The 19,936-nt window shown below is 39.8% G+C and overlaps 2 protein-coding genes across 2 annotated transcripts; both read left to right on the top strand.

The window, feature by feature from the left end:
- Nucleotides 1-372: 372 nt before the first annotated feature.
- LOC306968420 (sterile alpha motif domain-containing protein 9-like) lies at nt 373-10,381 on the top strand (the record flags this gene model as incomplete). Its single annotated transcript, XM_079563767.1, has 6 exons — nt 373-376; nt 1,855-4,392; nt 5,580-5,854; nt 5,926-6,040; nt 6,180-6,258; nt 10,286-10,381. Exons 2-6 carry the CDS (start codon nt 1,877-1,879, stop codon nt 10,379-10,381), a joined length of 3,081 nt encoding a protein of 1,026 aa, XP_079419893.1. The 5' UTR covers nt 373-376; nt 1,855-1,876.
- A 1,949-nt stretch (nt 10,382-12,330) lies between these two features.
- LOC306967852 (sterile alpha motif domain-containing protein 9-like) lies at nt 12,331-18,503 on the top strand. The gene is made up of 2 exons (XM_079563044.1): nt 12,331-12,388; nt 13,809-18,503. Exons 1-2 carry the CDS (start codon nt 12,365-12,367, stop codon nt 18,450-18,452), a joined length of 4,668 nt encoding a protein of 1,555 aa, XP_079419170.1. The 5' UTR covers nt 12,331-12,364; the 3' UTR covers nt 18,453-18,503.
- The last annotated feature ends 1,433 nt before the right edge of the window (nt 18,504-19,936 follow it).

Below are 19,936 nucleotides of genomic sequence, written 5' to 3'. Positions count from 1 at the left end.
ATTGCTATCTTTTTAAACTTTCACTGAGCGGAAGTGTCCCCCATGTTTCACACTCCTCCAGCCCGGTAAGCGGCGCTAATGCCCGGATGCTGCTTGCCAAGCGTATCATTTGATTGGTTGTGCTAAGCCCCGCCTACGATTTGATTGGTTGTGCTAAGCCCCGCCTACGATGGTCCCGCCAGATTTGATAAAACAGAGGGAAGCCCGCGCATTTTTATATCCGGGGTTCATCGACGAAAGACGTAACTTCAATCCGTAAAATGGAGGGTGTTCAAGCAGCAAGTCTGGACAGCAAAGTCTGACAGCGGGTTTCACGAGTTTCTCGTTTTAATTGTGAACTGCACGAGACCAGCACGGAGAACATAACTGCACAGAAGTGAGTACCTTTTTTTTCTTACGCTACAAAGTTAAAATGAGACGATGATTGTTTGCTATGATTAGAGAAAGAGACAGGAAAGAAGTAAGAGTTCAGGACAGTGATGTCATATCGCTAAGCATCGGAGGTTTAGCAGCAACGATGTAAATGGAGATGTAAAAGTTAAGATGCAGGAGTTATTGTTCACTTTAAAATACTTGGACACCACACGATGTTATGTTACTACCAGTGGCGACATGGCAACTCTCCACGGCTTTTTTCTTCACTTTATGTGCTGTTTTTAGCTAATGTCTAGATTGACATGGCGGATCTAGGGTCACAGTGCCAACAATAGCCCATTTAGTTCTTTTTTCAGATTCATTTAAATTCATAAAAATTTAGTTTTAGGCATATCCACGTCTGCCCTTTTCAGCATTGACGATGTAAAAATATGTGTACATTTTAGAAAACTACACACAAAAACACACCTCTGTATAATAGGCTATTTAGAGCTTTGTAGACTATGTGTCCAACTAGAAATCATGTGTAAAGAAATAATGATTGCTGACTTAAACATGTAACACCTGGCAAAACTGGCATGGTCCATTTAAATCCAAACCACCGTCTGTACTGAAGGTGTGTAGGATCATGCATCATGGCCTCGTACTATTTCCTTTTTTCAAAAATATAACCTTTCCTTGAAATAGAATACAGATAAAAGCCCAAAATACATAATATTTTATATGGAGTGTACATTATCAGTGACTCCCATTCAGTGTTAATTTCGTCGACTAAAATATTTAGTCTTAATTTTAGTCAAAGTGACATTCTTTACGACTAAAATTGGACTAAAACTAAATTAAAAGTTTTTCATGAGACTAAAACTATGACTAAAATGTCCAGATATTTTAGTCGACTAAAATAAGACTAAATAAAAATGAAAAGGAGAGACTAAAATCATCCAAACTTCTATTGACCATCTGAAAGAGCCTCAGATCATGTAAATTCTCTGCCAAAGGAGCAGCTCTGAGCTTTATTCATGTGGAGCAGCTCCATAAAGCAGAAGAACTTTATTAAATATGATTATAATACATATTATAAAAGCAAAGCCGACTAAATTAGTCTTAAATTTAGTCGACTAAATTAGTCTTAAATTTAGTCGACTAAATTGACATGCGACTAAAATTGAAAATATTTCTTTGACTAAATCTCGACTAAAATTAAATTACATTTTAGTCAAAAGACTAAGACTAAAACAAAATTAAAATATGTTGTCAAAATTAACACCGCTCCCATTGTTGGTGTCTGAATACAGCTTCATAATTAAAGGGGGGGGAAATGCTTTGTGTAATACATCTGCAAAAAAATGGTATCGCAATATCTCTGATTGTATAATGATTGTTTATTTACACATATTTTTTTAACATTTTACTTTATTGACATTAAGCTGTTTTATAAATCAAACACACTTTTCCTCAAATTTCATTTTATACTTTCAGAACAACGACAACATCGTCTGACATGGAGCACTGGAATGAAGACCAGGTGCGGGAATGGGCTCTCACTCTTGAAGGTGTCGACGACAAAGCTGCTGACGCACTGTTTGAGCAGGACATTACAGGCCCCAGTCTACTGCTTTTAGAGACCAAAGACCTGATGCAAATAGGTGTGAAATTAGGTCCAGCAAAAGTTATTATTCATGCCAGAGATAAAAATGTCAACTTAAAAAGAGAGCAACCTGAAAATTTGGGTATCAAACCCAGAAGAACATGCCAACCGTACCCCTTTAATAAGTATCATGACACTTATAGATATGTGGAGGGTGACATTCTGGGACTATTGGAATCTGGGGCATCAAACTTTATCGACCCTTGTCATGAATACAAAGCATTTACTAACACCACAGAGGAAACAAAAATGACAAAGTTTACTTTTGAGGTTATCCGCTTCGCAGCTGCCTGTATGAACAGCCGCACCAACGGCACGATCCATTTTGGAATTGGGGATGTGCCTGATTTTGCACATGGTCAAGTACTCGGTGTAGTAGTCGAGGAGGATAGAGAGGTGTATGACAAGACTTTAAGAACTTCAATTAATAAGTGTTTTGAGTTCAAACAAAAAGATGTTGCTCAAATTTGCATCAAACCTCCTCGACTTGTTGGTGTTCTCAACAACAACATGACAACATCAGAAAAGTTTGTGATTGAGGTAGATATAGTTCCCGATTCATCAATATGCCAAGACAATATATATCACACAACTGACTGTAGTATCAAAAAGAAAAAATCTAAAACAAAAACCCCAAGACAGTTCTTTGTTCGAGAGGGTGGAAGTAGTAGAAACCTCCTGGCTCCAACCACAAATGCCAAACCAATGTTTGAATACAACAAATTTGTTTCTAATGTGCCACAATTAAAAAAACTCAGAATGCAGTCAGAGGAGGAACATCTGAGAGAGGTGAAAAACCACCAGCAAGGCTTAAGTTTGTGTCAGATGGTCACTGGAGGAACTGGCTCCTTAGACAAGTCTTATTACGAACACTACATTATAGTGACAAATAAATCCCACCCCGCTCAGTTGGACTCGTTGGATTTCCTTGTTGAAGTTAATCCTATCGCGGTGCTTGACTTTGATCCTCAGTCATTTATAAATGGGCTATGTGAGCGTTTTGAAAAAAAAAGTCCAGTTACTATCCATTCACCTGATAAGTATACAATCACAGAATCAGTGTTTGATATTACCAGCTGGGTCTTCTGTAATGGAAAAACAGGTGATGAGCAGCCTTCAGAGATAAATCACTGGATGATGGACAAAGGAGCCTCTGTTCGAAACGTAATTTCATTTTTGTGCCGAAAAGATGTTCTTCGAAACAAGACATTTCTTGTTGTTTTCTTACTTTGGTCAAGAGTGAATGATAAAATGGATCCTCTTGTTGAGACATTCTGCACATTTTATCAGGAGCTCAAAGGCACTGAGCAAATTATTTGTATTTGTGACAATGAAAATGCATTTACCTCTTGGAAAAACCTGATTGATGCTCGTTGTGAAGTGGACATCTCTAACAGATGCATCTATGAGCTCAGCTTCTCAGAGGTCAATGGCACAATCCTGAGCCTTTTGTCAAAAAACCGCAGGAGCAGGCGCTTCCTTCCAGGAGCTGGAGGGAGCAAAGTGGCTCTTGAGAAGAAAGTGGAGCGCCAGCTCACTACTCTGGATGTTCTGTGTGTAAATCAGTGTGAAGGAGGAAACGAAGACCAAGTCACTATCGAGCAGACCTTCTACAGAGGAGGTGAAGCGTCCTGGTGGAATTTCTATTTCTCTGAGCTGCCAGGCTCTATGCCATTTATTAAGAGGGACAAGTTTGACTACATAATTGAGTCACTCATCCCTGGCTTGTGCTCTTCAAGAAAAGCCTGTGTCCTGTTCAACCTCCTCCATGTCCCTGGATGTGGTGACACTACTCTGGCTAAACTTATCCTGTGGACTCTCAGAAAAAAGTTCCGCTGTGCTTTGCTCATTGACAATGATGCAGACCCTGACACAGTTGCTGAACATGTGGTGAAACTACTGAAGTGCGGCTGTACAGAACCTCCATTGTCTGTCTTGTTAATGATTGATAATTTTGAAGACATGGAAAAAGTGTTCTTCTTACAGCAGCTTATTGAAAAACAGTGTTTGAAGAACAATGTCCAGTCCAGATCTCCACGAGTGATCCTTCTCAACTGCATGAGGTCTGAAAACAATCCTGGGCCATATGATCCACCTGAAGACACTGTATTTATTAGAAACTATCTTACAGAAAATGAGCTGAAACGGTTCGATCAAAAACATGCAGAAATTGACAAAACCTTCACTCCTGCCAAAATTAAAATGTTTTACGAATTCATGTTGAAAAACTTCTGTCCAGAGTACACTGAAAGTGTGGAACAGCACTCCCTTAAGAGTTTTGACATGGAGCAGAAACACATCCAGCTAATAGCTGAGATACTTCTCAAGATTGCACATCAAATTCAAGGGGTAGAATACCTGGGAGCTAGGCAGAAATACAATGTTGGGAGTTTATTCCATTATCTTTTTGGCGCATTTTGAAAAGCAGCATCCCAAGCTGGGGTATTATTCTGGGGTTATTTGAATTAGTATTGTAAGTGATACACCAGTAAGACCATCTCCTTCAGATGGTGAACGACTTTCTTTTTTTTAAATTCTCATTTCCTTCTTGTTATAATTGTCTTGCTAAAATAAAACTGTTCCATTAAAGCTTTGTAGATATCCAAGTATACAACTTACAGTTGATGTTGATTAATCTAAAGTTACTGTAACCACATTCAGTTGACCACTGCAATGTTGCTATGAATAGATAATGCTGGAATGTAAATCCAATGGGAAATGTTTCTTTTTTTTTTTTTTTTTACTGCAGTGCATTTTTTGCTTTTAAAAATATGTCTAGACATGCGGGGCCCTCTGCTAAGAGGTCGGGTGAGGAGCTCAGTTACCCTAGAGGAGCTCGGAGTAGAGTCGCTGCTCCTTCACGTCGAAAGGAGCCAGCTGAGGTGGCTCGGGCATCTGTTCCGGATGCCTCCTGGTCGCCTCCCGCGGGAGGTATTCCAGGCATTTCCTAGTGGGACAAGGCCTTGTGGAAGGCCCAGGGCACACTGGTGGGACTATGTCTCCGAGCTGGCCTGGTGTCGCCTCGGGGTCCCCCCAGAATGGCTGGAGGAGGTGTGTGTGGATCGGGAAGTTTGGGCATCTATGCTGAGACTGCTGCCCCCGTGACCCGGCCCCGGATAAAGCTGAAGAAAATGGATGGCTGGATGGATGGGTTTAGACATGCTGATGCAGTCATTTATGCAGGATGTATTTGTAATGAAGCTTCAGCACAAATTCAACCTGGAAGACTTACCTGCAGGCAAGTGGTGCATGCCAGCCGGTGATGCAATCTGTGCGACGGTCATGAGGCTTCCACGAGAGGAATCATTCAGTTGGGTGCCAGTGCATGATCTGAGACTCCTCTCTGTTCTCGGGGCCGTGATGTGTCTACCTTTTTCAGTCACCTTTCTCCACCCTTGGCCACCACCGCCTGGTCTCGCGCACTTCATCTGAAACACATCTTTTGGCTGGGGGTGTCATTTACTGGCCGGCATTGCGGATATGTTTTCGAGGAATGGACAATGACCTGGGACGAGAACTCTGCATTTTAAGCATTGCCATGGTTGCCGCCGTGCAGAGAGAGCGAACGGATGGACAGGAATGCTGAGCACGGGCCACTTCAGGCTGCCGTGGTGGTAGCGAAGACGCCAGAGGAGGTGCTGGACGGGAGCGTGCAGGAGGACCCAGGGGACAATGACATCTGGCTGGCAAGCACACACGACAGACTGACGCGACACACTAGTTGGGCTGCACGATGGCGGCGAGGGAACGGCGAGGCCAGGGATGTCTCCCAGACAAGGGCGGCGGGATTGAGGTTTTATGTTCCCCGAGGAGGACGCCTGCCGCACCTCAGTGAGTCTCCTGGAGCCGACCGGACCCCTTTCCTGAAGACCTAGCCTACTGATTAGCACCTTGTGCACTAGCTACAGGACCAGACGGCATCAGTCCCAGGTTGCTGAGGACCTGTGCAGACCAGCTCGCCGAGGTCCTCAGCCCCATCTACAACTTGAGCCTTAGTCCGGAGAAGGTCCCTGTCCTGTGGACGACTTCCTGTGTGATCCCAGTTCCTTAAACAGCACACCCCAGGGAACCGGTCCACTACTGACCTGTCGACCTGACCTCCCACCTGATGAGGACCATGGAGTGGCTCATCCTCAACCATCGGCTCTGTGGGGAGCTCCACGGTGGACCTGCTGCAGTTTGCCTACAGGCCCAACGTCAGCATAGAGGACGCTGTCACCTACCTGCTGGAGCGGGTACTCGCCCACCTTGAGCTTGCCTGGAACACTGTGAGGGGCATGTTCTTTGACTTCTCCAGCGCCTTCAACATCATCAGACGGGCGCTGCTGCGGGGGAAGCTGGAGGACATTGGAGTGGATGAACATCTCACTGCCTGAACCATCGACTACCTCCCTGACCGACCACAGTATGTGCGGCTGCGCAGCTGTGAGTCTGTGGTCGTCTGCAGCACCGGGGCCCCTCAGGGCACCGTCCTCTCACTGTTTCTCTTCACCATCTACACATCGGACTTCACATACAAAACAGACAGCTGTCATCTGCAGAAGTTCTCCGACAACTCCGCCATCGTGGGCTGTGTGTCTAAGGGGAACGACCTGGAGCACCGGTCGGTTATCATGGACTTTGTGGACTGGTGTGAGCACAACCACCTGTGCTTGAACACCAGTAAGACCATCTCCTTCAGATGGTGAACGACTTTCTTTTTTTTAAATTCTCATTTCCTTCTTGTTATAATGCTGCTTTTTTTGTTGCTTATTGTACATAAGATATTTTTCTTTTTTTCTATTATTTAACTGCACATTTCCTGTCTGTTTTGCACACCCTGAATGATCTTATTGAATGCCGAATGTAACAAGTGAATTTCTCAGTTGTGAGATTAATAAAGGATTATCTTTCCTAACACCACTCTTCTAGTCTTCCATCCATCCATCCATCCATCAATCCATCAATTTTCTTCCGCTTTTCAGGTTGAATTATAGTTGAGCTCAAAATGTTGAATTGGGATTTTTGTATTTTTTGCATGTAACGTGTATACCAAACTCACATTATTTTTAAGAAAGTATTTGTACTATTGAAGAAAAGAAAAAAGTGTATGCATAAATTGTATGTTTTATTAAAGTTTAACGAGTGAATTTGGTGTCATTTGTCATATTTGCTTATTTACTGAGGATGTTGTATTATTATGTAATATATTGTATTATGTAAAAGTGAAAATAATTAATGCTACGGGTTAGAATTCAGACTGACAATAGTTAGAAAAAGTATCAAATCATAACTTAAGTATTAATGAAATAATTTAGTTTATTTAGTTGTAGGCTAATAAGACAATAACAAGAAAACATCTGGACTCAGTCATGCATGAATAGGTTTTTAGCTCATAATTTGTTAATAGAAGAAATTGCCACCTTTAATCACCAGAGCAGAATGGAGGTGACTGAAGAGGCCTTGAGCGTCCTCAAGCATGTTACACTTAATAGACAGCAGGGGGCAGCACCTCAGGCCTGCTCTGATCTGTACACATGTATCTATTCCTTTATACCATTGTACAGTATGTTTACTTCATCATTTTTAGACTATTGTATGTTATACCTTCTCTTTTATAACATGGCATTGCTATTCTATTTCATTTAACCTATGGTATCTCTCACACTAATAATAATAGGGCTTGAATGTAGAGTTCCTGATCCAGATTTCACTTATTTGGTCGGGACAGTGTATGTTTAATGAACACACATGGGACTCAAGCCCACGCATACTCTCATTCATCCTGTTCTATTTGTTGGGTAGGGTGACCACCTCAAATAGTAGTGAAAGTGGGACATGGAGGGACAAACATGAGATATTTTATTTCATGTCATTTTAGTTATTATTTTTTCATGGTAGCCTAATGCAACATAAAATACCCCAACAACAATCCAGCAAACAAAACAATACATTCCATGAGAAGAACAGGAGTAGGATGAAGAAAAATTCTTATAAACTCCCTACTCCATTAAACTTAGATTACGGCACTGAAGCATTTCCTTTGCTAATATGGCCACAAAATATTCTAATCTGGAAAGTTACGGCACATTCCTTTTCATCCAGCAAACTATGCACGATAAATGTGCAACCTAATGTGCTACCTAATCTTCGCAATAACATGTTTAAATATTGCGCTGATTCAATGTTTCCCCATAGATTTATATAGGAGAACGCAATTTCAAGGGTCTTTTCCTTAAAACACATTTTTGTATCATTGTGGCGACACGTCAGTAGCACCTAAAGACTTCACATTTTCCAGCTTTGGACTGAACAATACTTTGAAGACTTTTTCGGAGGGATTTTTCAATATCGAATACCTAGCCTGGTTTATTCAGTTTTGACTGTCAAAAAATAAGGCGAGAATTAATTTTTTTTACCAATATTTCCACTAAAAAACAGCTTATTTTAAAACTAAACAAAATATCCACAATCCCCTTCCAGCCCCTCTATCCAAAAAGTCTTGGTATCTCATTTAGCTTTTAGATTTGGATAAGGCCAAACTGGACAAAATCTGCTCGGCTCAGGTGGGGGTTTAAAGAGATTAAACTCAAATGGGGTGTGCTCTTCATAATATTTGGAACTGGAGATGGAGACAACAGCCATCATTACAGAAGACCGGGAAAAGGTGAGCCAATTGATCTGTATCTTCTAATAAATTCCTTAGATTTGGTGTTAATGCAAATATTCCTTCTTTGTCAAAGACTACGGCTACCTATCGGAGTCCTCCAGATGGGCTGTATGGGCGAATGGTGAGTAAGTAAATTTTGTTTTTGAATTTACATGAACTTGGAACGCTTTTTTGTCTTCCTCCCTCCCCCCATTTCGACAAAGCTATGAGCCAATTTACCAAGCATATCAACTTGAAATATTGTTAAGCTGTTTGGTTGATGATTCAGTTTTATTTAATGGTTACTGAATTTACCCTCACCTTCTAATATGAGCAGCGGTTGAGCCTCTGCGGTCAGAAAATGCACTGTTGGCTCTGTGGTCCTTTTGTCCCTTCCTGGCTAATTACAACATGATTTGTCACAGTATTTATTAGATCATAAATATAACTACACTGTCTGCGTTTAGGAAATAACTTGGGGCCATATTTCTTCCATGATTTTACCAGCGTTGTACCTTTTTAAACTTTTTTGTATTTTTTGTATTTGTGTCACTGTCATTAAAGTTTCAGAGTAGAAACTGAAACACGCTGCAACTTGGAAAAAAACGTACACAGGTCTTTTCATATAAAGCAATGCAACAATAAGGGTTGAATGAATAAATAAATGAATAAATAAATTCAAATAAAATCAGACATCTGCTTTAAACCACTGACTGGACCATTCCTTTTGTTAGAATAAGATACAGTCAAACATGCTGTAATGATTTTTCTCATCCCAGTACTTTTGTTGCAAAAGTAGAATAATCTTTGAAAAATGTAATGGTCAAGCAATTGATGATTACATATAAACTTCATGTTTTCATGCATTTGAACCTAATGTTGGAGGGATAAAATAGTCAGGAAACACCACAGCTGTCTTCTAAAATCCCTTAAGCAAGTTTTGAATGTTATATTTTGTTATTTCAGTTATTATAAGATTTAATAAACCTATGATCAGTGGCGTGCACAGACATTTTGAGGGGCAGGTGCTCAACCAAGACATAAGGGCACCCCCGCAAAAAAAAAAAAAAGATTATTCTGTAATTAGTGACACTAACAGACCACTGATTAACACAGCAACATAAAATGTCCAATTATGTGGACCTAATAATAAACTAGATAGACTTTAGAAGCCAATGTCGGACTATCACAAGGCTCTGCACTTAAGATTAGCACAAATACAAATAAAATAGGCCAAATGCAAAGGTATAGCCTACACTTAAAACATCTGGTTTGTCAATATCATTCCTTTGTCCATGTCAAAAATATCTTAAATAACAATAATCCTCCCACAGATGCAGTGTCCAGAACCCAGGCACCTCCTCACCCTTCTCTCTCCTCCTCTCCCTTACCTCAGCGCACACTGCTCTGGCCCTGGTCTACGCTCAGCCCTGACTTAGTCGGAATAATACAGCTCATTTTAAGATCATGTTATAGCGCGACAAAACAGAACCGAAAGTCACTGACAGGTGGCGCTGACTACCTCGCCCCGACGACCCTCTCGTTTCCTTTCCCCTTAATAATCCAGTCATGTCGCGCTGGCTCGTTCATAAAGTTATTGAATTTACTTTGTTTACTTCACTCCCGCGTCTTAGATGGGCTGCACCATCTTATGGGGAAACACGGGGTCAGCACAGCTGCCCTTCTGGGATCAGGAGCGTCTCGAGGCTCGAGAGGCAGAGGAGGAATGAAGCGCGATTTTAAGTTGTTGCGCATTAAAACTGTATTTTCAGCACACGTTGGCTCAGTAGGGCAAATATAACAACAATAATGAAATATGAATAAAATAACACTTAATATTGGGGAGAGAAAAAAAACAGGTCTGGAGAAGGGCACTTAAAGGGCACAGGGCAAAGGGGCAGGTGCTTGAGCACCTGGCTCTACCTGTGCACGTCCCTGCCTATGATAGTATAATGCTGTATTTAAATATCTCCCTGTCCACATAATGCTGATTTACAAGTCAAATGTGTGAGATCACATGCTGCTGAGAAGTACAAGGCATGTCTGTACTGAGTGATTTTCCTCTAAGCTCTCTCTCTGAGCACCATGTAAATAAAGGCTGGATGATTTTGGAAAAATATCTAGTTGCAAATATTGCAATCAGGTACTTAGTAGACACTAAATAGGATTCGCCTTATATGTTTTAAACTAAGTTTCAAAGATTCAGTTCACTGTGGCCATTTCACACATGTCCAGGAGAAATATTGGAAAGAAAACTTTCCAATATAAAAGAGTGAGAATCATGGGGAGCAAAAAACAGTAGTAGATTACAAATCCCAAGATCCCATTTTGTTGTTGGCACAAGAAATTGTAGTGTCTAAAAATAACTGCATTCTTTGAGATTGCTAATTGCAAACATTCCAACTGTGATTTCTGTTTATTTGTGATTTATTAGACAGCCATCCATCCATTTTTTTTCCGCTTTATCAGGGTCCGGGTCGCGGAGGCAACAATCTGAGCAGAGATGCCCAGACAGGCAGCCATGCTATGAATATATTGGGAAGTGAAGAAGAAGATCTTTATTTATATAGCACCTTTCACAGACATGGTCACAAAGCGCTTTACATGAGACAATTTACATTCACTCCATACCCGGACACAGACACGGGGAGAACATGCAAATTCCACACAGGTGGGAATCGAATCTGGGACCTTCTTGCTGTGAAGCGAGAGCGCTAACCGCTGTACTACCATGCCGCTGAAAAGATAAACAATGTGTCAAAGGTTTGGCTATTACCTCTTCGTTCAATATGTGTGTACAGGAGTTGCACTCTACACAAGGTTCATCTTAAATTGAATTCAACTATTTGAATTATAACTGCACTACAGCGACAGTACAGAACTAAATTGCTGTAATACATCTTTATTGTATTTACATGACTGTAGCTGGTTTAGGTTTCGTTATCTGAATAATGCACACACATAAAAACTGCCATTGTTACTTCCCTATATTTCATTTTTCTCTCAAGTCTCCTCCCTCTTCCTAGTTCCTAAGAGACTCACTCAGCACAGCTCCACTCTCGGATATCACTCTAGGAGAGAGACGGGAGTGTTCCATCCAACTCACTCTATTCATTGCATTTTCCAGATAGAGGACTTTAACTGGGTATGAACTGTTTCTGCTTTTCAGTGTTTTAGGTTTCTGTATATTGTGTAGAAAAGATACTGCTTCAAACTTAGTCAACTTACTTAAAATGTATTATATAAGCATAATGTTGTGTGCATGTGTATTTTCTGTGTATTATTGGTTCAACTACAATACTGTTTACCTTTCATTGACCATAGAAGGTACAAAGAAAGAGTTTTATAGCATTGAGCACTGTCTTCCTGGTTAGAGCCGAGCTAACCTGGAGTAGTCCAGACCACTTCTTCTTTGATGTAGTTGCACAATACTATTCCTCTGCTACATCTTGGTCAATGATGTGATCAAATATTTGAACTTGTTTGAAATATTATTTATACACCTGGTTTATAGAATATGCATGGGCTATATGTTTACAGGAGAGATGCATTTCAAATGGCACAAAACACAATGATGGGATGACGATGGAGTAAATTAAAGGTAAATAGTCAGAGATTTGCCTATGACTTTCTTCTTATTCCATGTGCAAACAAAACTGATGGTTCCTTTGAATCCAGGAAGTCCTGCCGCAGATGAGAAATCAAAACATGCAATGGCAGAACCAGATCCAAAAAAGGTAGGTTTCAAACAAATTAACTTGACTGTTTCAACTTTTGTTGCATGTTGTATGAAAGTTTTAGCCTTTAAACCAATGGTTCTCAACTGGTGTGTTGGACCCAAAAGCCGTTGAACCATTTTCAGTGGGTCACGAGCCTTTTCCTGCGAGCATTTGTTTGAATATTTTTTGACTGAAAAAGTATGAATATACTACCTCGTCTATTGTGTGGTATTTTTCTGCAGACAAAATTACACCCCCTTCCCCTCCCCTCCAGTGTATAAAACATCTGTACGGAAGAAAGTCATGATTTTGTCAAACTTAAAACTTTTTATTTCTAATTTTTTTTTATTTGCAAAAATTGATATGCGCCCATAATAGGCCAGCCGCCACTGAAATTAACGGCATATATCTGCAATATCGACCTAACAGGAGACGCAAACACACCCTGGGCGCTCACCAAAGATATATCTATGGCGCTCACAGCCCAGCGGACAGAGGCGGAAACACCAGAGGACGAATGAATGAAAGGGAGGGGCTTTTGTACGATTTTGCCGCCACCTGCTGATGATGCGTGATATATATAAAATAATAATGAATACTAATTAATAAAATATACTATCCTATATTTAACAATAAAATTGGTAATGCATCATGTCCCTAGAGAGGAATAAAAGGACAATGACGTGTACAATCCTGTGCAAAACAAATAAACATATTTTAAGTGTTACTCCTACTTGTGCGGACAAAAAACTTTTGGACTTTTTTTTTTTTAAATTATAAATGATCTTTTTCTTTCTTTAGTTAAAATTTCTAGCTAAGACTGCAAAACAAAATTTCAATAACAACAAATGTTATCAAGTGCATGGGCATATGGAGAAAGAGATTTCACAAACAACTGACAGACCAACAGAACAAAGAAGGATATGTTGCCTATTGGTCACTTCACTGGTTGATTTCAATATTGTTTTTATTTGTCTTTAAATGCCTCAATGGCCTTGCTCCACGTTGTCTGTCCGACCTGCTATTGTCATGCTCCCTGTCACATTCGCTGAGGTAGGTATCAAGCACTGCTTGTGGTCCCACAGAACCAGCGCAAACTCAGAGGAGACTGACTGTTTTCTGTTGTTGGTCCCAGACTCTGGAATGAGCTGCCTCTGTACATTAGACAGGCTGACTCCCTTCCTGTTTTTAAATCACACTTTAAGACACGCATGCTCTCCTTGGCGTTTAACTAGTTCGGAGGTTCACTTTTACTGTTCAAATTTTTGCACCCCTGTATTTTTGTATTTATGATTTATGATATATGATATTTATATAAATAAACTGTATTGGAAGTGTATGAATGTTCTGCTAATTTTATTGACATTAAGTTGTATTTTATGAATTAAATGTGTCATATTTTTCCTCAGATTCATTTTATGCTTTATTTTACTTCCAGAACAACGACCCTGTTCCATCGTCTGACATGGAGCACTGGAATGAAGACCAGGTGCGGGAATGGGCTCTCACTCTTGAAGGTGTCGACGACAAAGCTGCTGACGCACTGTTTGAGCAGGACATTACAGGCCCCAGTCTACTGCTTTTAGAGACCAAAGACCTGATACAAATAGGTGTGAAATTAGGTCCAGCAAAAGTCATTATTCATGCCAGAGATAAACTTGTCAACTTACAAAAAGAGCAATCTGAAAGTTTGGGTATCAAACCTGGAAGAACATGCAAACCGTACCCCTTTAATAGGTGTCATGACACTTATAGATATGTGGAGGGTGACATTCTGGGACTATCAGAATCTGGGGCATCAAACTTTATCGACCCTTGTCATGAATACAAAGCATTTACTAACACCACAGAGGAAACAAAAATGACAAAGTTTACTTTTGAGGTTATCCGCTTCGCAGCTGCCTGTATGAACAGCCGCACCAACGGCACGATCCATTTTGGAATTGGGGATGTGCCTGATTTTGTACATGGTCAAGTGCTCGGTGTAGTAGTCGAGGAGGATAGAGAGGTGTATGACAAGACTTTAAGAACTTCGATTAATCAGTGTTTTGAGTTCAAACACAAAGATGTTGCTCAAATTTGCATCAAACCTCCTCGATTTGTTGGTGTTCTCAACAACAACATGACAACATCAGAAAAGTTTGTGATTGAGGTAGATATAGTTCCCGATTCATCAATATGCCAAGACAATATATATCACACAACTGACTGTAGTATCAAAAAGAAAAAATCTAAAACAAAAGAAACTGCAGAAACAGACCCAAGACAGTTCTTTGTTCGAGAGGGTGGAAGTAGTAGAAACCTCCTGGCTCCAACCACAAATGCCAAACCAATGTTTGAATACAACAAATTTGTTTCTAATGTGCCACAATTAAAAAAACTCAGAATGCTGTCAGAGGAGGAACATCTGAGAGAGGTGAAAAACCACCAGCAAGGCTTAAATTTGTGTCAGATGGTCACTGGAGGAACTGGCTCCTTAGACAAGTCTTATTACGAACACTACATTATAGTGACAAATAAATCCCATCCCGCTCAGTTGGACTCGTTGGATTTCCTTGTTGAAGTTAATCCTGTAGCTGTGCTTGACTTTGATCCTCAGTCATTTATAAATGGGCTATGTGAGCGTTTTGAAAAAAAAAGTCCAGTTACTATCCATTCACCTGATAAGTATACAATCACAGAATCAGTTTTTGATATTGCCAGTGACTTGCATTTGACACAAAGTACCAGCTGGGTCTTCTGTAATGGAAAAACAGGTGATGAGCAGCCTTCAGAGATAAATCACTGGATGGTGGACAAAGGAGCCTCTGTTCGAAATGTAGTTTCATTTTTGTGCCGAAAAGATGTTCTTCGAAACAAGAAATTTCTTGTTGTTTTCTTACTTTGGTCAAGAGTGAATGATAAAATGGATCCTCTTGTTGAGACATTCTGCACATTTTATCAGGAGCTCAAAGGCACTGAGCAAATTATTTGTATTTGTGACAATGTAGATGCATTTACCTCTTGGAAAAACCTGATTGATGCTCGTTGTGAAGTGGACATTTCAAACAGATGCATCTATGAGCTCAGCTTCTCAGAGGTCAATGGCACCATCCTGAGCCTTCTGTCAGAAAACCGCAGGAGCAGGCGCTTCCTTCCAGGAGCTGGAGGGAGCAAAGTGGCTCTTGAGAAGAAAGTGGAGCGCCAGCTCACTACTCTGGATGTTCTGTGTGTAAATCAGTGTGAAGGAGGAAACGAAGACCAAGTCACTATCGAGCAGACCTTCTACAGAGGAGGTGAAGTGTCCTGGTGGAATTTCTATTTCTCTGAGCTGCCAGGCTCTATGCCATTTATTAAGAGGGACAAGTTTGACTATATCATTGAGTCAATCATCCCATACCTGTGCTCTTTAAGAAAAGCCTGTGTCCTGTTCAACCTCCTCCATGTCCCTGGATGTGGTGGCACTACTCTGGCTAAACATATCCTGTGGACTCTCAGAAAAAAGTTCCGCTGTGCTTTGCTCATTGACAATGATGCAGACCCTGACACAGTTGCTGAACATGTGGTGAAACTACTGAAGTGCGGCTGTACAGAGCAGGAACCTCCATTGTCTGTCTTGTTGATGATTGATGACTTTGAAGACTTTGAAGACATGGAAAAAGTGTTCTTCTTACAACAGCTTATTGAAAAACAGTGTTTGAAGAGCAATGTCCAGTCCATATCTCCACTCGTGATCCTTCTCAACTGCATGAGGTCTGAATACAATCCTGGGCCATATGATCCAAGTGAAGACACTGTATTTATTGGGAATAGTCTTACAGAAGATGAGCTGAAACGGTTTGACCAAAAACGTGCAGAAATGGACAAAACCTTCACTCCTGCCAAAATTGAAACATTTTACGGATTCATGATGATGAAGAAAAACTTCTGTCCAGAGTACTTTCAAAGTGTGGTACAGCACACCTTTCAGAGTTTTGACATGGAGCAAAAACACACGCAGCTATTGGCTGTGTTAGTTCTAATGAGTGTGTACTGCAAACATGCAGGTCTGTCTGTCTCTCTGTGCGAGGAATATCTTTGCAGTCAAAAGCCTTATTTAGGAGAAAAAGAAGTTGAAGAGGGATTTAAGAAGTTTTCAACTTTAATTTGGTCCTGTGTCATCCAAGCAAAAGTTTCATTTAAAGGTGTTAGAATGATCCATTCACAGATTGCACAGTACTGTCTGAAGGAATTGAACTTAAAACACAAACTCAGCAAAGCGGAGCTAGCAAACTTCCTTCTGACAACTAATGGCCTTTATTGTTGCACACAAGGTAAAGACAAGCTCAGACAGGATGTCCGCGACGTTTTAGTTAAAAGATATTCTTTAGAGCAAGAATCTCAATCTCAAGCCCTTGTTCTTGCAACTTCCACTCGACAGAAACCTGGCAGCTGTTTGGAGAAGGATTCCACATGTCCTGGAAACAGTGAGGACAAAAAAACTGACTCTCGATTCTCACCCCTCATTCAAGATATTGAACGTGAAACTCCAGGGTTTGGAGAGGGTGTTCTTATACATGCTTCACGTCTATTTCAGAAGGACCCAATTATTTCTCAATTACTAACAAGGTATTATTACCTAAAAAAGAAAGATTTTGATGAGGCAAAACGCTGGGCAAAAATAGCTAAAGGCTTTTCACCAAACAGCTCATACATTTCTGATACTGCAGCACAGGTTATCAGACAAGAGCTCAAGCATGCCATTGCAAATGCAAAATGGCGCTCCATTGACCCTGAAGCGCTGCGAAGTCTGCTGAAACTGGCCAAATCTGCTTTGGAGGCATTCAGAGAAACGCAAAAACTTGCTGTGCATGAGTCCATGCAAAGGTTACAAACCAAAAGAGACAACAGGCCTTTAAATGTCTTTGGATTCTTGGGAGAAATACAAGTGTGTGTCCACATTATTGAAGTGCTTGAAAAGATCCCGTTATTCTCGGCTGGTGGGGTTCGCCATGACATAATGTGGTCCGTGCTCTCTGGAAATATAAAACTTGATCAAATGAAAGAACGTGATCCGGAATTTAACAATTACATTCTATTCTATAGAGTTCTTCAAGAATTTGCTGAGATGATGTACAATGTTAAACACATGATGAAATTGAAGTTTGATTTCTTTGACAAATTCAATGTACATCTGAGCTCTAAGTTTGGAATGAAGGAAAGCCGTGACCAAATAGTACAAAGTGAACTCTCACGATGCTTCAGAAAATTTGCACAGCTTTTCTGCCAGACAGAATCAGAGCATTTGCTCAACAAAAGCATGAATATGATGCTAAAACTACATAAAGCCAGACAGTTAATTGAGATGGAAAAAGTTGATACATACTCTGGAATTCTAAACTGTCTTTCAAAAACCACAAAACCTGAGGTTTTGGGTGAAATCATCAGTGCATACAAGCTTGTTTGCAACTCCAACGACTGCAGTCCCATTGAAAAAATCAACTACATCTACATAAATGTAGCCGTGAGTTGCATCAATCTGAAATTGATTGAAGAACCATACCAAGGACTAGTCACTCTTCTTTGCCAATGCCTTGAGCGCCCACCACCAAGGGTCAGTTTGCCTCTGTATTTCATTGCAGTTCTTCTGTTATGGCCACAGCTCCATCTTAGCCGTGCAGAGAGTGTTCAACTCCGTGGGTACATATCCCACATGAAAACTGCTTTTCACACTGAAATGAAAGAAATCTATAATGGCAAGAAAGCCATCGTCCATTTCTTCCTGGGGAAAAAGCCTGGTTACGAACGCATAGTGCATCTGGGAGAAATCAAAAGACGCATCAATGCAGGACCTGAACAGTTTGCCTCAAAGTGGGAAAATGGAACAATATGGAAAAACCCCAAAGTGCAAGAGCTTCTTTGCAGAGTAACTGGACAAGTGCACTCCAGAAGCATCCTGGCGCAAACTTGTAACCCTAACATAAAGGTTGAAGTCACACCACTATTTCAAAGCCAACTTCGAGGATACAAAGAGGGCTCCACTGTATCTTTCTTTATTGGGTTTTCAATGCAAGGACCTCTCGCAATTGACATCGATGAATCTGAAGTCACTGTAGCCACATAAAATTAACCACTGCAATGTTACTATGATTTCAGAATGCTGTAATGTAATCCTTGGGTGATTAAGAAATGTTTATTTTTTTTTTTAGAATTTGTTTAGACATGCTGATGCAGACATAGAGGATGTGGTTGTATTGTAGTTGAACTCAGAATGTCTTTTCTTAGAATTAAGATTTGTGTATGTTGACTTAATATGCCATACTGCACATTATATTATTTTTAAGAAAGTACTATTTTTGCATGCATGAATCCCATGAATTATTATATTTAAAAAACATGAGTAAATTTGGTGTATTGTTTATTTGTTTATTCATATGGATCACATTAGCTGAGAGCAAAAAGCATTTCAAAATGCATTTACATATTCATACAAACTGTATATATGCAGTATTAAAAATATATTAATAACACACAGTTAATGAAAATGATTAATGAAATCTTATGGGTCACGGAGATTAGAGGTTGGAAACAAAAAAGTACCATGTATGACTGGTTATTTTTTTCTTCGACAGATTTGAGTCTGAACTAGAGAAAATGTTTTATTTTCTTGTCTTTGTTTATTTTATTTAAAGCGGACTGACAATAGTTATATAAACTCATATATAAAACAAATATGAACTGTATAAAATCATAACTGTCTGTTTAGTATCAATAAAATAATTTAGTAGTAGTTTATTTAATTGTAGGCTAATAAAACAATAACGCAAGGCTGTTTTACAGTGTTGCCCTGTTCATGCATTGCAAATAATACTGAGTTGTATTTCTTTCACTTAAATACATTATATATGGCATCCATAGCTTTACCCATTGTAAAAAATCTTGTTGTGGAAACCAACAGCGTACATTATTGTTTTGTACATTACTGTGCTGTGGCAAATCCTCCTCCAACTGGTTACAGGATCTTACGTTCCTTTATTGTGCATATTTGTGCTCATCAGGATCAGAAACTCTCCTTTGTTCACTATTCAATGTTAAATTGTTAAATTTTTTAGTTTAATATTTCAGAAGATCCATCAGTAAGATTAGTGAGTTAGACAAAGTTGGATTTGATTTCCGATGTCAACAAAAGAAATATAATGATTAAAACAAATAAATAAAAGATTTCACACATTTCCTCTTACATTTAGCTGGAAAATAGGCTTGTTCTATTGGTATAATTTCTTTTCCCCACATTATAGCTACTATTTCTGTAGATTTATTCTAATTAGAAAATTGTCCACACAGGCTACCTGTTGATTTCAGTGTTCCTGGTTGTCCAGCAGAGGTCACTCTCATATAGTCTCCATGCTAAATTTTTCTTTTTCAGAATAGTGTTGAGGTATTGTTGGGTATTTACACACAAATGAGCACTAACATTTTACTGAAAAATAAGAATAATGTAATAAAGTATATCTATTTATTTCCTATTTATTTATCTTATAGTTTTTGCAATTCCTTAACAGAAAAACAAACCTTTTTTGGGTCCTCTGAACTCACAGTCATGCATGG

The sequence above is a fragment of the Gobius niger genome (assembly GCF_951799975.1).
Source record: "Gobius niger genome assembly, chromosome: 9".
Classification (NCBI taxonomy): domain Eukaryota; kingdom Metazoa; phylum Chordata; class Actinopteri; order Gobiiformes; family Gobiidae; genus Gobius; species Gobius niger.
Note: the sequence above shows the minus strand (reverse complement) of the source record. Positions and strands in the feature narration are given on the sequence as shown.

Excerpts from the sequence above, each read along its gene's own strand:
- LOC306967852 (XM_079563044.1), top strand. The coding sequence starts at position 12,365 with ATGGCAGAACCAGATCCAAAAAAG. Across the intron at positions 12,389-13,808 it reads CAGAACCAGATCCAAAAAAG|AACAACGACCCTGTTCCATC; the intron begins GTAGGTTTCAAA and ends TTTTACTTCCAG.